General features: G+C 32.5%; 2 protein-coding genes across 2 annotated transcripts; both read right to left on the bottom strand.

Annotated features, from left to right (window-relative positions):
* Window positions 1-698: 698 nt before the first annotated feature.
* Window positions 699-9,426, bottom strand: LOC134685587 (proline-rich transmembrane protein 1-like). The gene is made up of 5 exons (XM_063545404.1): window positions 9,206-9,426; window positions 7,010-7,093; window positions 5,933-6,192; window positions 1,721-1,858; window positions 699-1,126 (listed from the first exon to the last, which is right to left on the bottom strand). Exons 1-5 carry the CDS (start codon window positions 9,222-9,224, stop codon window positions 962-964), a joined length of 666 nt encoding a protein of 221 aa, XP_063401474.1. The 5' UTR covers window positions 9,225-9,426; the 3' UTR covers window positions 699-961.
* Window positions 9,427-12,784: 3,358 nt separating this feature from the next.
* On the bottom strand, window positions 12,785-18,165 carry LOC134683824 (uncharacterized). The gene is made up of 5 exons (XM_063543132.1): window positions 17,918-18,165; window positions 15,622-15,684; window positions 15,099-15,349; window positions 13,519-13,656; window positions 12,785-13,078 (listed from the first exon to the last, which is right to left on the bottom strand). Exons 1-5 carry the CDS (start codon window positions 17,934-17,936, stop codon window positions 12,914-12,916), a joined length of 636 nt encoding a protein of 211 aa, XP_063399202.1. The 5' UTR covers window positions 17,937-18,165; the 3' UTR covers window positions 12,785-12,913.
* Window positions 18,166-18,423: the final 258 nt, after the last annotated feature.

Here is an 18,423-nt window from a genome sequence, read left to right as displayed (position 1 = left end):
ACAAGAACGTTTATTAAATGATATGATGAATGGTTCTCCATTTCTTTATGAGAGTACAGTATCAAATATCAGTTTCATAACGGTAAAATATAGAAATACTCCACTTCAGTTCTTGTGACAGAAATAGAATTATCGATCGGCTTTCAGAGAACTCTCGCAAGTTATCAAAATTTGGGAATTCCCTCTGACGTGTTTCTAAATTTATAAAAACACTAAATATAAATACTGTTTAATTCTGATTTTCCGTATTGTTAAAAACACGCATATAAGTCCAGGAAAATATCACACATGAAGATTATGAGTAAAACATTACAGGAAAGTTGTTTATGTTCAATTGTTTTGCTTGTTTTTACCTTTTAAAGCAAGACAATCATAAGAATCTGAGATGTTGCGAATGTTTAGAATAAAACGAATGACGTGAGGGAGTGTGTCATAGGGTCAATGGTAAAAGTCTACAGATTGCTTGACAGCAATCGTATCCCAAAAACACTCGCACAATGCATCAGAAATCCCTTAACATTTTAATTTTGTACTTGATGTTTGGCTGATTCTGTTCCTCATAGATGGCACATATTTTGTTGTTTGACAAACTTACTATTCAATGATCTCATTATAATCTGACGAAACTTGATGTTGTTTAAATACTTGATAAATTTTGAATTTATAAAAGACCTCTAATACAAATATAATAAAATACAAAAGTTTATAAAACTTTATTCAGCTATAACAATTGCATCAATTTAAATGTAAATAATGTATTGTACAACCATGTTGTACATGAAAGTGTCATAAAAAAACTGTAAATAGAAACTTCATACATATAAAATGTATAATAAGGTACAATACTAATAAGGTACAATACGTGTACGATGATTAAATGTTACAAAAAGGCAATATTACATGCATAGAGTTTTGTACAGTAACATAGACTTTGATTCAAGTACTGTTGCTTCCTTTCTCATTAATAGTACTGGTGATGGGTGGATGAATACACCACAACCCTTAACACTATAATAACTACGACACAGATTACACCAAGGACAACAGTAAGAATTGTCAGGTTCCTGGCTGTCCTTGCCGACTGTTCAGCACTCCGCATGTTTCCACTATCGGCTGCACTGTTTGACTAAAAAAAAATATCAAAATGAATCTTCCTGTTCACTTTTTCGATCAAAGCTATATTAAATATTGAGAAAATTTCTGGTAAGCTTTTGATCGGGAAATTATTTAATTGGTTTACGAGTTTAACGCACTAAATATCAAAAGAACAGCTTTCATTACTAATGTATTGAAATTTGCTGTCGTTAAACTCATCGTGTTTCTCTTTCATACATACCTCTTATTCATTGTTCCAATTTGGCATTCCTTTTGGTCTTTTTTATTTTATTTTATTTTATTTTATCAGCTTTTAATATCTTTCTATTAGGTTTAAGTCATCATCTTTTATAACCCACAGTAGCACTGAATCAAAGTCAAATAGTATATTGTGTAGTAAAACTGGAAGAGATTTAATGTGATTTCAAATGTCATCTGACACTGGGTCGCACCCTTTGATTGATTAATGTTTGCTAAATGTCGCGTCTGCGCGAAAGGTTACTAATCTTTCAGTTGAAACATTTTGCGATCCTAATTATAATATGTGTATATTAATTGCATATAAATACTTACAGTGTTATCAACAATAAACATAGGCATGATCATTTTTGTAGGCACTACTTACATTACATGCAGCTACTATAGCGCATATTCCTGTTGGCCAGAAGCAACAAAGACATGCCAGGATAGCAGGGATTAACCAGTTCGATGGTCTTGACTGGGCTGTAGTCACTATCATTGTTGAAGGCACTGGCTGTGAAACCTGAAAAAAAGAAGAAATTGCAAATAAGAGATGAATTATTGAAATATATAGCTTTCCGCAGTGTTGCTTATTTGCAAAGGGTGACTCCTGTGTACCATAAAACCCAACCTAGCTAGTATTTAAAAGTATGTTGACCTTTAGTTACTTTACTTGCAATGAATCTTACTACTGTTTTTGCTGTTATAAAAACAGGCAGATTCTGTAAAGTGTATACAACATACTTAATCTATTGAATTATATTCAATATGATACTTCCTTTCATTAATAAGTCAAGATTTGTTAACTGATAATAAGCATTACAATTCTACTATTAATCTAAACTGTATCATATTAACATATACATTATTCATTTTGATTCTATTAATTTGTATTAAGCACGTTTTATGTTAAAACTGACTTAACCATTGGTTTTGTTAACCTCAATGCTACTAGTTTTCATAACTGGTTTTATATATAATAGTTCTGTTGAGTGTGCTACGTATGATCGTTTTGTTAACTTTAAGGTTATTAGTTCTGATAACTGATCTTATGCATGAATGTTATGATAGCTTAATGGATCTTGTTCTAATAACTGATGTTGAACATGCTTGTTTTGATAACTTAAAGTCTACAAGTTCTGATAATTGATGTGAGAAATCCTTGTTTTGATAACGTAAAGGCTTCTAGTTCTAATGAATGATCTTACGCATGCTAGTTTTGAAAACTGATGCTAGGCATGCTTGATTCATTAGCTGAAAGGCCGCAAGCTCTGATGACTGATCTAAGGCATGCTTGTTTTGTTAGCTGAAAGGCCGCTAGCTCTAATGACTAATATAAGTCATGCTTGTTTTAATAACTTAAAGTCTACTAGCTCTGATAACTTGTGTTTTCCAGTTATGATAACTGATGCTAGGAATGCTTGCTTTGTTAACTTCAATCTTGCTGATGGTATTGTACCGTAAAGGATGATAGTTCCTATATCTGATGTTACGCATATTTGTTTTGTTTACTTTTTAGGCCGCTAGCTCTGGTGACTGATCTTAGACATCCTTGTTATGTAAACTTAAGGGAATTGATGCTAGGCATTCTATTATTGTTAGCTGAAAGGCTGCTAGTTCTGATAACTGATATTAGGCATGTTTGTTTTGTTAACTTTAAGGTTACAAGTTCTTATAACTGATGTTAGGAATGTTGGTTTTGTTAAGTTAAAGGCTGCTAGTTTTCATAACTGATGTAAGGCGTGCTTGTTTTGTAACCGATAGTAGGCACTCTGGTGTTATTAAGTGATATAAAGGATATGGTTCTGTTAATTTATATTAAGCATGTTTGATCTCAGCACTGATTTTGTGTATGCTGATGTAAACTTATGTAAAGCATTGATGTTATCGTTTACAACATATACATAATAAACTTTCTTAGTTTCCTAATCTGATGTAGATTTTTATACTGAACGACCTTAGAAACGCAACACTCATTTTGTTGAATTTTTTTTACCAAATCTTGTTTGATTCTCTTGCTTATCATACTTCTTTCTCCTTACAAAAAATCAAAATCTGACTTACCTGTGGTTATTGAACATACCGAATTTTTGAAGTACAGGAATTTCTTAAAGCGAAATTTTGGACCCATGAAAGATTTTTTCAGGTTTTTTTGCTTTGTGAAACAGTTCTTTCAATCCTTTGCCTCACTTAATTCAGTTTAAAATGTTGCATCTCAATTTTGCAAAGACTGAGAAATAAAAAACTGAATTATCCCTTAGGAATACTGCAAATATGAAAACATAAACGAGCTGCAACCATACTTTATGACTTCAGAAACTCGTCTTACTGTCCTTCCGACAATGATACAAGTAGGTCAGATTTGTTTCTGGCCATCAATGAACAGATCAACGTGTAGTGACAATGTCAACATAATTTGAATACGAAACGTCATTTGCAAGACATGTTTACGGCCGCAACGTCAACTGCTAATCAAATTGCCGAGTACCATTGAGTACAGATTCATGCCAAAAATGTTTCCCATCAACTGAATTGCCAAAGAATCAACCGAAGAAAAACCTTTAAAGCCCTCAAGTTCCAACCACATAATTGCCAAAACCAATTAATGGGTTGAACAAATGCAAAATCAGAAGGTGTAAAACAGAACCTAAAACATGTCAGACAGAATTTGTTGACCTTTCTGACAATCATTTTGGCGTTTGCAACAGGCAGTCATCGCTTTTGACGGTGACACATTCATTCAAAAATAACACAAAAATAATCTAGTGTTGCGTTTCTAAAAACTGTCAGTATATATTATTTCCGAAATCTGGGGGAAAATAACATAGTAATTCCGTCTACATGTATCGTGTTCCAATTAATAGTGGTAAATAACTTTCAAAAATTTGAAACCGAGACTACATTGGGATGTAATTTTTGTATATTTAATTTACCTTTGTCAATTGGAATAAAATTATTGAGATAGTTCATGCATGTGTACACTGGCTCAACTCCCTTACAAGAACTAAGACAGATCTTACAATAAGTAAAGTGAAATAATTAAGCTTGATACTAAATTTCAGATGTTCCGATTTGTACTCCAACGAAAAAGATTCGACGAAGGTTTATATGTGGCCTTTATTTATTCAAATGTATATGTTGATTGGGGGCTGGTGAGTTATGTATTTGAAAACGCATCATACAGTTTAACTTAAGCCTGAAAGTAAGTTCATTAACGGAATTTCAGTTCGACATTGGGACATACATGCAAAGCATATATAGCAAACACGAAAACAAAAGCAAAAAAACAAACAACAGTCTACAGTCTACAACTATAAATCACTGCATAGAAAATTTAAAAAAAAAACTGAGCCAAACGAAACACTCGGGTAATTTCAGGGGCTTCGAAAGGGCAAGTAGATTTGTCTCCATATGTGGCATTAATCGTGTTGCACATGGTAAGTTAAAACGACAATTGGACCTTTTCTGTAGTTATTTGTGACACAACCACCAACTCGTATTGGTGTCCGTACAATTTTTGAAGGAATGACTTCAACTTAACAACTTGGAACCCTTGGTTCAATAACTCTAGTGTAAGCCACAATCTCCTTTCAATGAAATCATGATATGAAACATAAGCTCTTGACTATATATTGTTTCTACTTACATCTTTGGTACTTGGTAACACAAATGAGTATATTTTGTAAAGAGACTAACCTCAAACTCAAAAACTATTATTTCGAAGAAGTACAGAGCCGCTATAATAAAAAAGTTCAAGACAAAAAGATAATTAATAAAATGCTACACAGTAGCTAAAGAATTAGCTACATGAACCCCACTCAAACCCGTGGTTATCTTAAACTATTTGTCCCTTTCATATCTGTGTAGCTTTCCCCTTCATTGATGCTGCAACAATGACCTTTTATATATTTTTTTTCGAATACAATCTAGGTGATGTACCATAAAATTATACCGATATTGGTGTTTTCTTTATTTATGACTTATGTTTACGTTGTGCACAAATTCTAATAAAACAAATTATGAATTGAACATGTTTTTTTTAACAAATTATCAGCATTTTGGAACACATATTCTTTCATCGTGTGGTACTAGTTTAATTTGAATAATTAACCAGCAAGTTTTTTACTCAATATATTTATATATGCGTATACCACACAATAAAAACACTGACCTACATGTATATGTATAAAACTGTATACGAAGACGCCTGAGTTGCTTTAAGAGTATATATTATAGTTTCACTACTACTAGACTGTATGCCCCCTCCCCAATGGTTATTTTAATAATTTTTGATAATATCCTTGTGTTTCCTTTTATGTTATTACGAGCTTCACAAAATACTGATAAATTGTACAAAAACTATGTTCAATTTATAAGTTATGCAACATAAGATCTTGTGCACAGCATATGCATTTCAATCATTATTTGAATTATATTTCCGTTTTAAATTTTCCTTGAAGTTTGTATTTTTGGTATTTTACTTTTTGCGTGGTTTTATTTTATCATTCTTTGCCTTCCTTCTGTGGTTTCAAAAACATAAATTGAACTGTGAACTGCAAACTTCTAATGTATTATATCTAATCTTTTTTCAACTTACAACAATAGTCTGTCCTTGACCTCCATACATCGGTTGTTTTCCATACTGTTGTGTTTGTGGGTAGCCCTGTTGTGGATAGCCTTGTTGTGCATAGCCTTGTGGAACGGGTTGGTAACCAGATGCATGACTATATCCTTGTGGAGGAGGAGGCTGTCCGTAACCTTGGGGTTGACTATACCCTTGCGGATACTGTCCATGCTGTTGACCTTGAGGTACTGTAGAAGCATAAGGTGGTGGAGGACTATTTGCTGGATATTTGTCTGAAACATACACGAAAGTAACATTGAAATCTTTTTATATTGGTTGTCTTATAACGAGTTGGTTATAATGAATCAATTGGAAATATGTCCCGCGAACGGGAGATGATATTAAGGTTCAAGTGGAACCTTTGCCTAAAATGGCTGATTTTTCACCTCAAAATTTACTCTGAGTACAGACAAACCTATGCAGTTGGAAAAGATTTTAGGCATAGCATGCTCGAAATAAATTAATTTCAATTATTGTTATGTTTTAGAAAGATAAAAACTTAACAGAATGTTGTGTTGTACTTTTTTTCATTCCTCCAGAAGGTGCAAAAATAACCTAAGTTGGTAAAGAGGTTTGATAACTTCCTAAAAGGGAATAACTGAAGTAACATGGACAACAGTTGGACAATAGATACCTGACAGTAATTGGTGATTTATACTGAGTACCAGGGTGGACCATATCAAGTGAAACTCAACTGTTTGTTAATTTCATCATCTTCTGCAGGGAAGAAAAAAAGTGCACTGCAAAATCAGTTAAGTTTTTTATTTTCTAAATTATACAATGCATTTGAATTTTATTTATCTAGGGCATGCTATACTTTAAATATTTTCCAGATGCACGTGTTTGTCTGTACTCAGAGTAAATTTTGAGGTGTAAACAGCCATTTTAGTCAAATGGTCCACGTGAACCTTAAATAACAGTATGAGTATTCGAGACCTGCTTCCTGTTAACGTTATTTATAGTACTGCGTTGTATTCTGTATTTTTAAAAACGGGATTAGATATCTGATCAATTGTATACAAGTACAACGTATTAGGTTTCACAACTTACCCGAATGTTGTCCTTCTGGTGCTGGATAACCGACATGATGATATGCTTCCGGAGCCGATGGATAAACGGCCAGTCCAGTCGCTTCTGTAAAAAGTATCAATATAATAATAAATAAAATATTTAACCTTCAGTAAAAAGAACAATTTTAGGGAGACTTAGATCATCAGGAACAGGTAATGCTGTGCCAGAATACTATCAGCAAGGTTCCAAAAAACACATTCTTGAGTGGAAAATACTAAAAAAAATCGGATTTACTTCATCAATTTATTAACTGCTTTTATTAATAAACGCCTCGGTGGTCTCGTGGTAGCGTGCTCGCATTGAGAGTGCGGCAGGTTGTAGGTTCGTACCTCATCCGGGACAAACAAATTAAAGACTTGCTGTGAAAGCCAAAGACTGATCGATTCGGAATCAGAATCATGTGTCCGGGTAAGGTGACATATTTTCTGCCTTTGGTACTGTTAGCTTATGAACTAACACTTTGAAAACCCTGCTCAGTACTTAGCATGTAATATGCATGTGCCCGTTCTGAATATGCATATTAATTTGCTGCAGGACGTTAAGCAGTCTAGCTTCTACGATTATCATCGTCATTCGAAAAACTCAGTTTGATATAAATGTTAATACTTGTAGTGTTTATGGCTATTCTATCATTCATGTCTTTGTAAATCATGTGCTGTTAATTCCGAAGTCGCTATGTCAACATATTTTTGCCAATTCTTCAGCGGTTTGCAAAATTATTACGATTGACATACTTTGGTAGGATTGCTACGGATGATTCCGACAATAAATGTAGGCATGTCATACACCATTGTAAAGATAAATCAATTTAGATTTACGATACAACAAGCTTTAGTGGGATTAACAGCCTATAAAGCGGCATATAACGGAACTTCGTCACCACCCAACATTTTTCTAAAATGCAAGTTAAGTACCTTGTGTTATAATAAGGTATATAGGTGTTTTTTTTCTGAGACAAGTGCCTGTGTTTTAGCCACTGATTTTATTGATAAAAAAATCCGTGGTCACAATGTATTTAATGTTAAAAATTATAGGTCAAAGTACGGCTTTCAGGACGGAACAAGACGCAGCCTTCAAGTTGGCTGACCCCGAACAGCAACCGCAGCTTGTTTTTGCATAAAAATTGCTTCCAGGTTCAAGCAATACTGATGTTTCTTAAAGGAAAAGGGGTAATTTTTAGTCATTTTACTGAGAAAAAAAATGCCTCAATCGGCGGCCCCCAAACCCCTGCCTCGCCTGAATTCGAACCCTAGTTACGTTCTGTTAAAAAAAAAACTTTGAAAAATAGGGTTGGTATCAAATGTGCATATTTTTTAACATTTTTTTTACAATGAGTTTATCATGTTTATGCAATGGGAGATTCATTCTGACTTTAACAGTGCTTAATTACTGAAAAATAACAAAAAACCTTTTAGAGTAGACTATATACCTTAATCTTGTTGATATAACACATAATAAAAATAAAATAAAATAGGAAATTTTTTTTCTGAGACAAGTGCATTTGTTAAAAAAAATAATAGAGAGAGTATGGTGATCATGGTGATAGGAAACACACATATTTTCTTATTTGGCTTTTAAAGAAATAACGAGAATGGCCTTGTATAAGAATGTAAAAACTAATGATCAGCTATATGCAGACCCTCATCTATCATAGATCATACATCTAATATTTATAATCCAAAGAAAGGAAGTAAATTGGCTTTTCTTTGAAACAAAACAACACTTCCACGTTATCATAAAACATCTTCCTTGTTAAAATTCCACCTTATAAAATACAAATTACATTCACACTGTACTGCACACACCTGCATTGACCTATTTAACCACACTTAAACCAAGTCATGCTTGGTTGAATGGCATAATAAACAAAAGTACTGAATATAATTCAGTATATCATTCAATGTTAAATTTAAAGAAATATTTCCCTTTATTTTAAAACAAGTAGTTCTGTATGTTTATACTTTATATATAGTGTAACACCCAGGGGCACTTTTGTTTACATCATGTATTTTTTTTATCCATGGCGATACTAGGAATTTGATCATATAATAACACACGATATAGCTTCAAATGAAGGCTAATCCATGTAAAAAAATATATGTATGTAAACATTGATGCTATCTTTTTCTCCTAGAACAACCAGAATTAGTGTATTCACATTCTTTAATGACTTACCTTGATTTTTCTCGCTCATTTTAAATATACGTTCTCTGCCAATAGTTGTTATACTGTGTTGTAAACAATCCAGGTGGAAAAACCCCAGTAGCGTGTGTTTACAATTTATTAAATAATTATGTGCTATTTCATAAGAATGTGTTTATATATGCAATAACTGATGATGCTAACAGTTGCACATATATATAGGCTAAAACTAGTTTGATTACTTTCCCTATTTATTTTTAATCGATCTAAGAGACACATCGATTAACTATAAATATGAACGCCAATAACCTAGTTTCTTCCCTATAGTATAATACAGGAAATGACTTTAATATGGCTACATCAAAGTCTAGATACTCATAGTTGGAACAATATTACCATGATCTTTCAACACCTTTTTCTGATTGAGCTCTATCAAGATTAGGGAACGAAAATTTAACTTTAAAAAGGGCCGGGGCTCTGTTCTTATTCATCCTAATATTGTGTTATTGTTTTTACATATATATGATGTTGCTCTGTACAAAATATACATCCCGTCATTGTGTTATTGTTTTATAGTAAATCTTTTGTTTTCTTGTCTTTAATTTTTGCGAGAACTTTTGAGTAAGTGTTTTGGCTATATGCCTTTTTGTTTCTTTGTTACAGATGACGTGGTACTATATATAGTTACCTGATATACTTGTACTTCCCGTCATTGTGTTATAGTGCTAACTAAAGGCATTTTTTTGTTGGTTTTTTTTTCTATTTTGCTAATTTTTTTTGTCTATATGAATTGTTTGTGTTTCTTTGATTTAATAGCTAGCTATAAAACAAGGTTTACTCCACGGCATTTTCTTATGAATGCCTATGAAGAAAATGCCTGCACCATTTCAGATATAAATGTGACAGGTTGTATCCTTTCGTTTGTTGTGTTTGAGCTTTTGATTCTGTCATTGGATTACGGACTGTCTGTTTAGAATATTCCTCAAACTTAGTACGGGTGTATACATCATGTTTGGGGAGGGTGTGTGCGTTTGTAAAGTTGTTTAACCCTGCCACATTAATATGTGTGTGGCTGTCACAGTCTAAGTTAAGAGCCTGCAGTTGTCGCTTACTGCTGTACACTCAGTATATTTATTTTTCTTTTATTTGTATATATACACATGGAAACAAATATTGCAACACCTTAATTTTTTAAAACTTGTAGATTATTTGTAAAATAATATTGAAACGTAGCGCTAGGTAATGAAAACAATGCATTTTACAGTTTTTACTGTAGTCGAACTTTACCAGGATGTCAGACATTTTAAAATTAATCTTAAGATGATTGTCCACATCATGGTTGATCGTTCTTAGTCTGTTTCCCGGCCGTTATTGAAATTCTTGACAATATTTTTATACTCCGAAGGCATATTGAATGTTATACGGAGGGGACCAACCTAGATCGTTCTACGCCAAAGACTTAGTACTTTGTGCGCAGCCTCTATTCAAACGGATATTCGCATCTTAACGTCTTCTGATTCCTGCCATAAGTCGACTTACAATGTATTTGTTGCTTAGGTAGCAGCAACCATTCCTGACGGAGAGTATTGTTTTTTAATGACGTGATTGAACTGTGGAATCCCTTCGATTACTTTACGCCCAGTAGTGCTCATTTATGCTCGATATGGTTCAAATTAGGGCAACGATCGGACCAAGGTACGGGGCGCCGAATGGGACTCTTGTGGGTTTGTACTCGAACTTCAATTTTGTACGGACAAAGTGACTTTTGTTCAACAAAAATGAGTTCAGTTTAACAAAATTTGTAACATACTACAAATTTAAAATTTTGTCAAACAAAATTATCTTTTAGTGGACAAAAGTCACTTCCGTCATGACAAAATTCATTTTTGTTACACAGACTTGACTTTTGTTACCTAATTTGAAATTTGGACGACAAAAGTCAATTGTGTATGTAAATTACTTAAGTTTGGATTCTGTGAACTAATTTGCATACAAAATTGACTTTTGTGAGACAAATTTGACTTTTGTGAGACAAAATTGACAAAATTCAATAGAGACAAATTCAAATTTGTCAATTTTGTCTGACAAAAGTCAATTTTGTCTGACAAAAGTCAATTTTGTCTCACAAAAGTCAATTTTGTCGTCACAAAAATGAATTTTGTCGTCACAAAAATGAATTTTGTCTTTACAAAATTGAATTTTGTGAGACAAAATTGACAAATTGAAATTTTTCTAACAAAATTGAGACAAAATTCAATTTTGTCAATTTTGTCTCACAAAAGTGAATTTTGTCGCACAAAAGTCAATTTTGTCTCACAAAAGTCAATTTTGTCTCACACAATTGACTTTTGTGTTTTAATTTTCAGGTAACAAAAGTCAATTTTGTATGCAAATAAGTTTATGTTTGCATACCTTCTTGACAAAACTGACTTTTGTCATGACAAAACTGAATTTTGTCTACAAAAATGAATTTTGTCATCACAAAATTGAAGTTCTCATAAAACAAATCTGTATCACATAGTTTTGTAAGACAAAAATGATTTTGTTATGACAGAATTAAATTTTGTACAAAACCACAAGAGTCCCATTCGGCGCCCCGTACAAGGAAGATAAACCGAATTCCATTGGAACAATGGATCTTCCTCCACGATGCTAATTTCTAACTTTGGCGAGCTCTGCAATATTGTTTCTGTTCATATGCAAAGGTTCCTGAAATGGTCTTATCGCTCGATAACCAGTAGCGATGAGCCGATCTCGAACAGTTCTTGTTTAAAGGCTCCTGTATGGTCAACACTCTCTTTTTAGGATTGTATTGTTTGCAATCGGTTTCCTTCTGACCAACCTTCATTATGCCTGAATTTTCCTAGCAGATGTTACACGGGGTCTTCTTGATCTCGGAAGGTCATTTAACATCGTTTGTTGCCTGATTTGTATTCTCAAATCGACTTATAGTGGAATGGTGAAGAGTCAGACCAACAATACGTGCAATTGTCACAGCGAATTGCTGCAGTTATAAGTTGTGGATGACCAATTACAATCAAGGTGTCAATCACATAACTTTATAAACTTGGTTATAATATTTAAAGTGTTGAAAACGATGAGGATAAAAACATCTTTTTATTGTTTACGAGTACAGTAGATGCATGCGCAGATAAGAACTTATCGAGTCGATATTTATTGATTATAACTCATGTGATATTTAAATAATGTTTAACTAGTTCTATTTCAACAAATTATACCACAAAAAATTACAAAGTGTTTTTTGATTTGAATTTCAATTCGGTGTTGCAATATATATATACTTTTTTCCTTTTTTCCATGTGTATATATATAAAAAATTGTTTTCTGATGAATTGTTTTACATGTGTCATTTTAAGGTCCATTAATTTTGTTCTATGGATGGGTTTTGCTTATTGTTGAAGGTCGTGCAGTGAACTTATTCTTGTTATCTTCTTCATCATTTGGTCTCTTGTGGAGAGTTGTCTCATTCGCAGTCATTCCAAATATTTTTATATCATGCAGATAGTATATTTTATCATTTTCATTGTGTGCTGGACAAAAAATTACAACTTCAACAAATAAATTTAAACAATAAACATATTTTATGATGATGTTGAATATTCAACTACATGATTATACAGTCATGGAATACAATGTAATGGACTTTCCGACACAAACATAAATGTAAAAATTATAGTCTATAATGCTGTATTGAAGCCAGGGTGAAATCAGTTTCTATAATTAGCCATAATAGGAGGAACTCGATGAGGTTCCCATAACTCTCAAGACTATAAATATTGCAAGGCATATGACACCAAGTATAACTGTTATAACTATGAAATTCCTAGCTTTAGTTGCCTTTTCCTGAGCAAATGGCATGTTTCCTTCATCAGCTGCTTGATTAGCCTGTTGGAATGAAATAAAGAAAAAATAATTCAAAATATTGCCAAACAAAGATAAAATACTAAAAAATATTAGTCTCACAGAAGACACATAGACATATAAAAACAACATACATAAGCCTCTCTAAAAAGTGCTACATTGTACATGTACAAGAAACTGATTACAAACTGACAGATGCAGTTTAAATCTTTAAATAAAACTTAAATTACTTTCATATCTACTACACATACTGGAATGTTGTTGGTCCGTTGTAACTTTAAAATTTGGTTCGCAACTACATGTATATGATATACTTAGTCACTTTGCTATATTAAGTATGTACATGCATGAAATCCCCGGGTTCAAAGAAAGTTGAAATTGAAAATAAACAGAACAAAATGTTTGGATTTAGAATAATTAGGATTAAGAAACTTAAAGAGTGAAATCTTTACAGAGACACTTACACTACGAGCAGCTAATATAGCACATATTCCAGTTGGCCAGAAGCAGCATAGACACGTCAGGATTGCTGGAACTAACCAATTGGTTGGTCTTGGTTGTGAGGTGGTCATTACCGAAGTTACAGGCATAGGCTGTGCAACCTGTGTAAAGTAAAGGTATAATGTATTCATAGAGATAATAAGTTTTATTATTGCTATATAGCATTCCAAAAATCATCAAAACATAAAATAAGGCCACATGTTTTGATTTCCGATGAAACATCTATCCACTTAGGAACATTTTGAAGGACAAAGATTGTAAAAGTTTGTTTAGAGTTTTTGTAAAAATCCCAATGATGTCAAATGAACTCCAAACACATGTTAATGAATCGGAGTTTACAAATAGAATGAAATTTCAGTATAGAAAAATGAAATTAGAAAATTGGACACTGTTTCCAAGCAGAGTAGTATATTTTACTGATTATCCTATTTTGCAACACAATGAAACATTTTTCCATGTTCTGATAAAATGTCCTTTTAAAATAAAAATAAAAAATAAAAAAAAAGAAGAGAAGATACGAGAGGCGTATGACTAGGAGAAAAAAATAACAGACAAACAATCATGAAAAAGCTGAAGAATAAAGTGAGAAGGCGAGCAGTAAAAGTTTAGTTTGATTTTCTATTTAGCGTTGTGTCATTGGTTAATATACGTTTTCATACACAAATGCAGTACCTATATATAGTATTCATACATTTACTGTTTTAAAATAAGGAGATGTGGTAGCAATGACTGTCAGTGAAACAACCATCCTTCAAATTTCAAATTAAGTAATTGGAAGCAATTATTAGGCAACAGTACGACTATCAACAATGAGAAAAAAACAAATACAGTATATAGTCAGCTGTGAAATAAACTCATCATAGATATCAGACGCACGGTTCATCTACAAAAGACTCATCAGTGACGCTCGAATCCAAAAAAATAGAGGGCCAAATAAAGTACAAAGTTGAAGTGCATTGAGGACCAAATATTCCTAAAAATTTTGCCAAATACAGCTAAGGTAATACACAGACATGCACAATATGAAAGAATTCAATTGAGAAAACTAGCAGCAATTAATGTACAACAAAACAAAATGACGGTCGTTTCGTGAATCAAAGACAATCACTTAACTACCATCTTCGCTAGCCAGGGGTTACGAGGAGGGGAGTGGATAATAACCCTTGGCTAGCGAAGATGCTGAACTGCACACTCCTGACTACGAACGGGCACGTCTATGAAAGATACTGTGTTAAACATGTGTGAAGGCAAGAACAATCCCCAACATTATGACCGTTGTTTAACAGTACTAAATAGGAACACACTTAACGAATTGGTTGAAAAGGGCTTGACATAAACCGGACGTAGAAGCTGATTCTTAGAACTCACAGGTACTGACAACTAGTATAAAGCCAATAACAGAAGTTAGACAAATATAATGTATCTAAGACTACTTTAATGGTGTATTTTACATCGCATATTATTTTATTCGTACTCATTTAAAAGTATCGTTTTAAATATGTACTGGTTTATTTAAATACATGCATGTGCTTTTTAAACTTACAATAACATTTTGTCCTTGACCTCCATACATCGGTTGATTTCCATAATGTTGTGTTTGCGGGTAGCCTTGTTGTGTATAGCCTTGAGGTACTGGTTGGTACCCAGCTTGTTGGCTGTATCCTTGAGGAGGGGGTGGCTGTGCAAAGCCAGGTTGTTGACTGTATCCTTGAGGAGGGGGTGGCTGTGCATAACCTTGTGGTTGACCATACCCTTGGGTATTGCTATCGTAAGGCGGAGGTTGGTTCGGGTTTCCTAAAAATCAGCAAACGATATTTATAAAAAAAAAATTATCGAATTACCACATTTGATTAATCTTTTATAAATTTGATATTGAATCTCTGAAATAACTGTAATAACTGAAAGAAAAAAACTCATCATTATTCAATTGTCTCTGTTTTCAGAACTTGGAAGATGGAAAATAACTTATGGTTTAAATTAACCAACACTATATACTGATTTAAATATTTAGTTTATATATTTAAATCTTGCTTCTCCTTTATAGTGCCTATATATAGTATACTGACCTGCATAACCACCACTATGATATCCCTGAGGTTGGGCTGGATAGTCGCCTAATCCAATCGTTTCTAAGAAAAAAAAACATTAATAACTACATGTATAACACAAATTAAAAAAGATATGATTTGAATCCCCCAAGATATATGTATGTGACACAAAAATCTGCAATTAAGGTGGTACCCAACACTTGCACTAAAATTAATTTGGCTCGTTTATTTTTCATAAAATTTTGTTTGTCAAAGTACTTATACCTTTACCATTTAACAAAAATATAAAAAAAATCAAAAATTTTGAACCAACCATTTTGTCAGAATAATTACACTGGCACACTGGGTTATATTTCAGTTTGACAAAAACCAATTTTGATCATTGAGAAGCTTAATATTCCTTTTACAACACAACATAATTAAAACGTTTAGCTGACTTATCTCCCTGTAATGTTAGGTACCACCTTAAATGTAGAACTAATTTTCAACATGATTTTTATGTCAAATTCAAATAAATGTTTTGTTGGACTCTTTATAACATGTAAGAATTACAGTAACAGGCAAAGACTCGCGAGTCTTTTTGGTGCGGTAACATTTCTTTACTAACATGTATCATCGATACCAAAACACATAAGGCATCAGCACAAAAGTATAAGACATTTGACAAGCATAAAGTATTGACGACAATAGTATGCCCTTCACTATATCATGTATATGTGTGCCTGTTTATAACAGACTTGTATATAATATACTAGTATATAGTGATATTTTTCACTATCATTTATAAAGACGATTCTTAAACTTACAGCAGTCACAGTGAATGTTTTCCGAGTGGTTAGAAACTTACTTTTTTTTTGTTTTAGAAAAAACAGAACGGTATATCAGATAAAAAATTAAAATAGAACCTTTGAAAAATTTACTTGTAATGCATTATTCTTAAAACCGTGAAATTTCCCGAAGGTACTACATTTTGTGTAAAATCGATTTGTTAGTAAAAACAAATTCCTTCAAAATCCTATTTTTTGGAACAGTCGACTTTTACGTTGTTGTATTGATTACAGGCACTTGTCTCAGAATTTTTTTTCCTATATACCTTAATGTTAAGGTATATATATTAAAAATAATTCTGAGACAAGTGCTTGTTGTTGATCAAACAATATATATATATATATATATATATTTGTGAATTTGTATCAGAGAATCACGGTACATATTCAAGCTATCAATTCGGGGAAGGGGGTGCGATTGGTACCTTCTACGATGTAAGGATCTGGAATTTTAACATATTTTGTTGGTTTCATTTTTTTAATGTCCACAAAAGACCAAAAAGACAAGAAGGTGTATATCTGTATAGATCATCGTGAAGTATTTGCTAACACTGTTTCCAAAGTAGAATAAAAACCGAACTTATCAATCACATATAATTCAAAATTTTGAATGAAATATATACTAGGTCTTACATGTATATAACTTATATATATCAAACAAAAATTAACAGACATGAATTTAAATCAATAACATACATGTTATTTATAGCTGTTAAACATGTTATATTAAATACATATTTATCGTAATATTACATTATTAAAGTCAGTATTGATGTCTTCAATCTAAATCTTATAAATACAGAAAGACCTATAATTTATTGTACGATTTGTTGATGCTGTTTGACGTGAAATCGACCTGGTCAATAGATCGATCATTGTTATCAGATCCGTTCTTTACTAAAGTAGCCTTATCACATATTCCATCTCAATTTTGCATCTTTGTTGAAACATAGAAACTCAAAACCTTCTGGTTAATCTAGCACACCATAAGCACAAAAACAACAGCTACTGCCAATATATATATATAGTGACGATCGCTACTGCGTGAACGGGAGGCATCCCCCCTTTTTTTATTATTATTTGAGTATCCTAATGAATAATATAATAAACTATACACAGGCAATATCGATTTGCATGTGTTGTAGTATGCACGTGTGTATTCAGTTACAAGTGTTTTCGATGTTATGTAACCTGGTCATCATTTATTAAGAAACTTGTATGTAAAAAGTCATGAACAATTCGTGGCTTTTCCCTACCCTATTTACTGATTATAGTATCATAAGTATTTATGGGGATATATTGAATAAAGATAATTATTCATTTCAATCATCCACACATTTTCCCAATATTCCTATAATTTTATAGTTTGAAACATAGACGAAACCTCTATCTAATTTACCCAAAATGTTTTGCTTTTACATATGTTACATTTTTCGCATATTTTAGTAAGAATTATTAAATGGATGATATTAAACAAACTTACATACCTTGATTTTTCTCACTCATTGCGTTCTCCTTGTTTTTACTAGTACAGCTGTAGTTTCTTGATTAATAAAAGTCAACGACCTTCATATAATGTATAGTATGTGTAGATGTGCAAGCCAAGCATGTTATTTCGTAAGAGTTTGTTGTGATTAAGAAACAGTATCAGCAGCAGAGGTTTGGAAATGTATACTAAATAGTATTGAAAATTGTGAAAGAGTTACCACAAGATAGAAATGATCAATATCAACGGGAAAAAAATATAAACTCTCAGATGTACGTGGAGATCATGATGCCATGACCTTGATTTCAACTATAGATTGCCAAGTCTAAATTAGCATGCATGCTATTAATATGATAATCAAGTCAGACGAAAACCAGGATAGATGACTTTGAGATTGTCAATAAGACCATTTAATGATGACTCGATCAGTCCATTTATATATGTTGTTTATATTACCAAAAAAAGTAATTTGTGTTTGTCGGAAATTCTTTTGCTGAAATACAACCA

The sequence above is a fragment of the Mytilus trossulus genome, chromosome 9 (genome assembly GCF_036588685.1).
Source record: "Mytilus trossulus isolate FHL-02 chromosome 9, PNRI_Mtr1.1.1.hap1, whole genome shotgun sequence".
In the NCBI taxonomy this organism is placed as follows: Eukaryota; Metazoa; Mollusca; class Bivalvia; order Mytilida; family Mytilidae; genus Mytilus; species Mytilus trossulus.
Note: the sequence above shows the minus strand (reverse complement) of the source record. Positions and strands in the feature narration are given on the sequence as shown.

What these genes read in the sequence shown, in the direction of transcription:
- LOC134683824 (XM_063543132.1), bottom strand. An exon ending in GTCAAGGACAAAATGTTATT is followed by an intron (nt 13,657 to 15,098) that starts GTAAGTTTAAAA and finishes TACTTTACACAG; the next exon opens with GTTGCACAGCCTATGCCTGT. An exon ending in CTATATTAGCTGCTCGTAGT is followed by an intron (nt 13,079 to 13,518) that starts GTAAGTGTCTCT and finishes TCATTCCAACAG; the next exon opens with GCTAATCAAGCAGCTGATGA.
- LOC134685587 (XM_063545404.1), bottom strand. An exon ending in ACCAGAAGGACAACATTCGG is followed by an intron (nt 6,193 to 7,009) that starts GTAAGTTGTGAA and finishes TGTATGTTTCAG; the next exon opens with ACAAATATCCAGCAAATAGT. An exon ending in GTCAAGGACAGACTATTGTT is followed by an intron (nt 1,859 to 5,932) that starts GTAAGTTGAAAA and finishes TCTTTTTTTCAG; the next exon opens with GTTTCACAGCCAGTGCCTTC.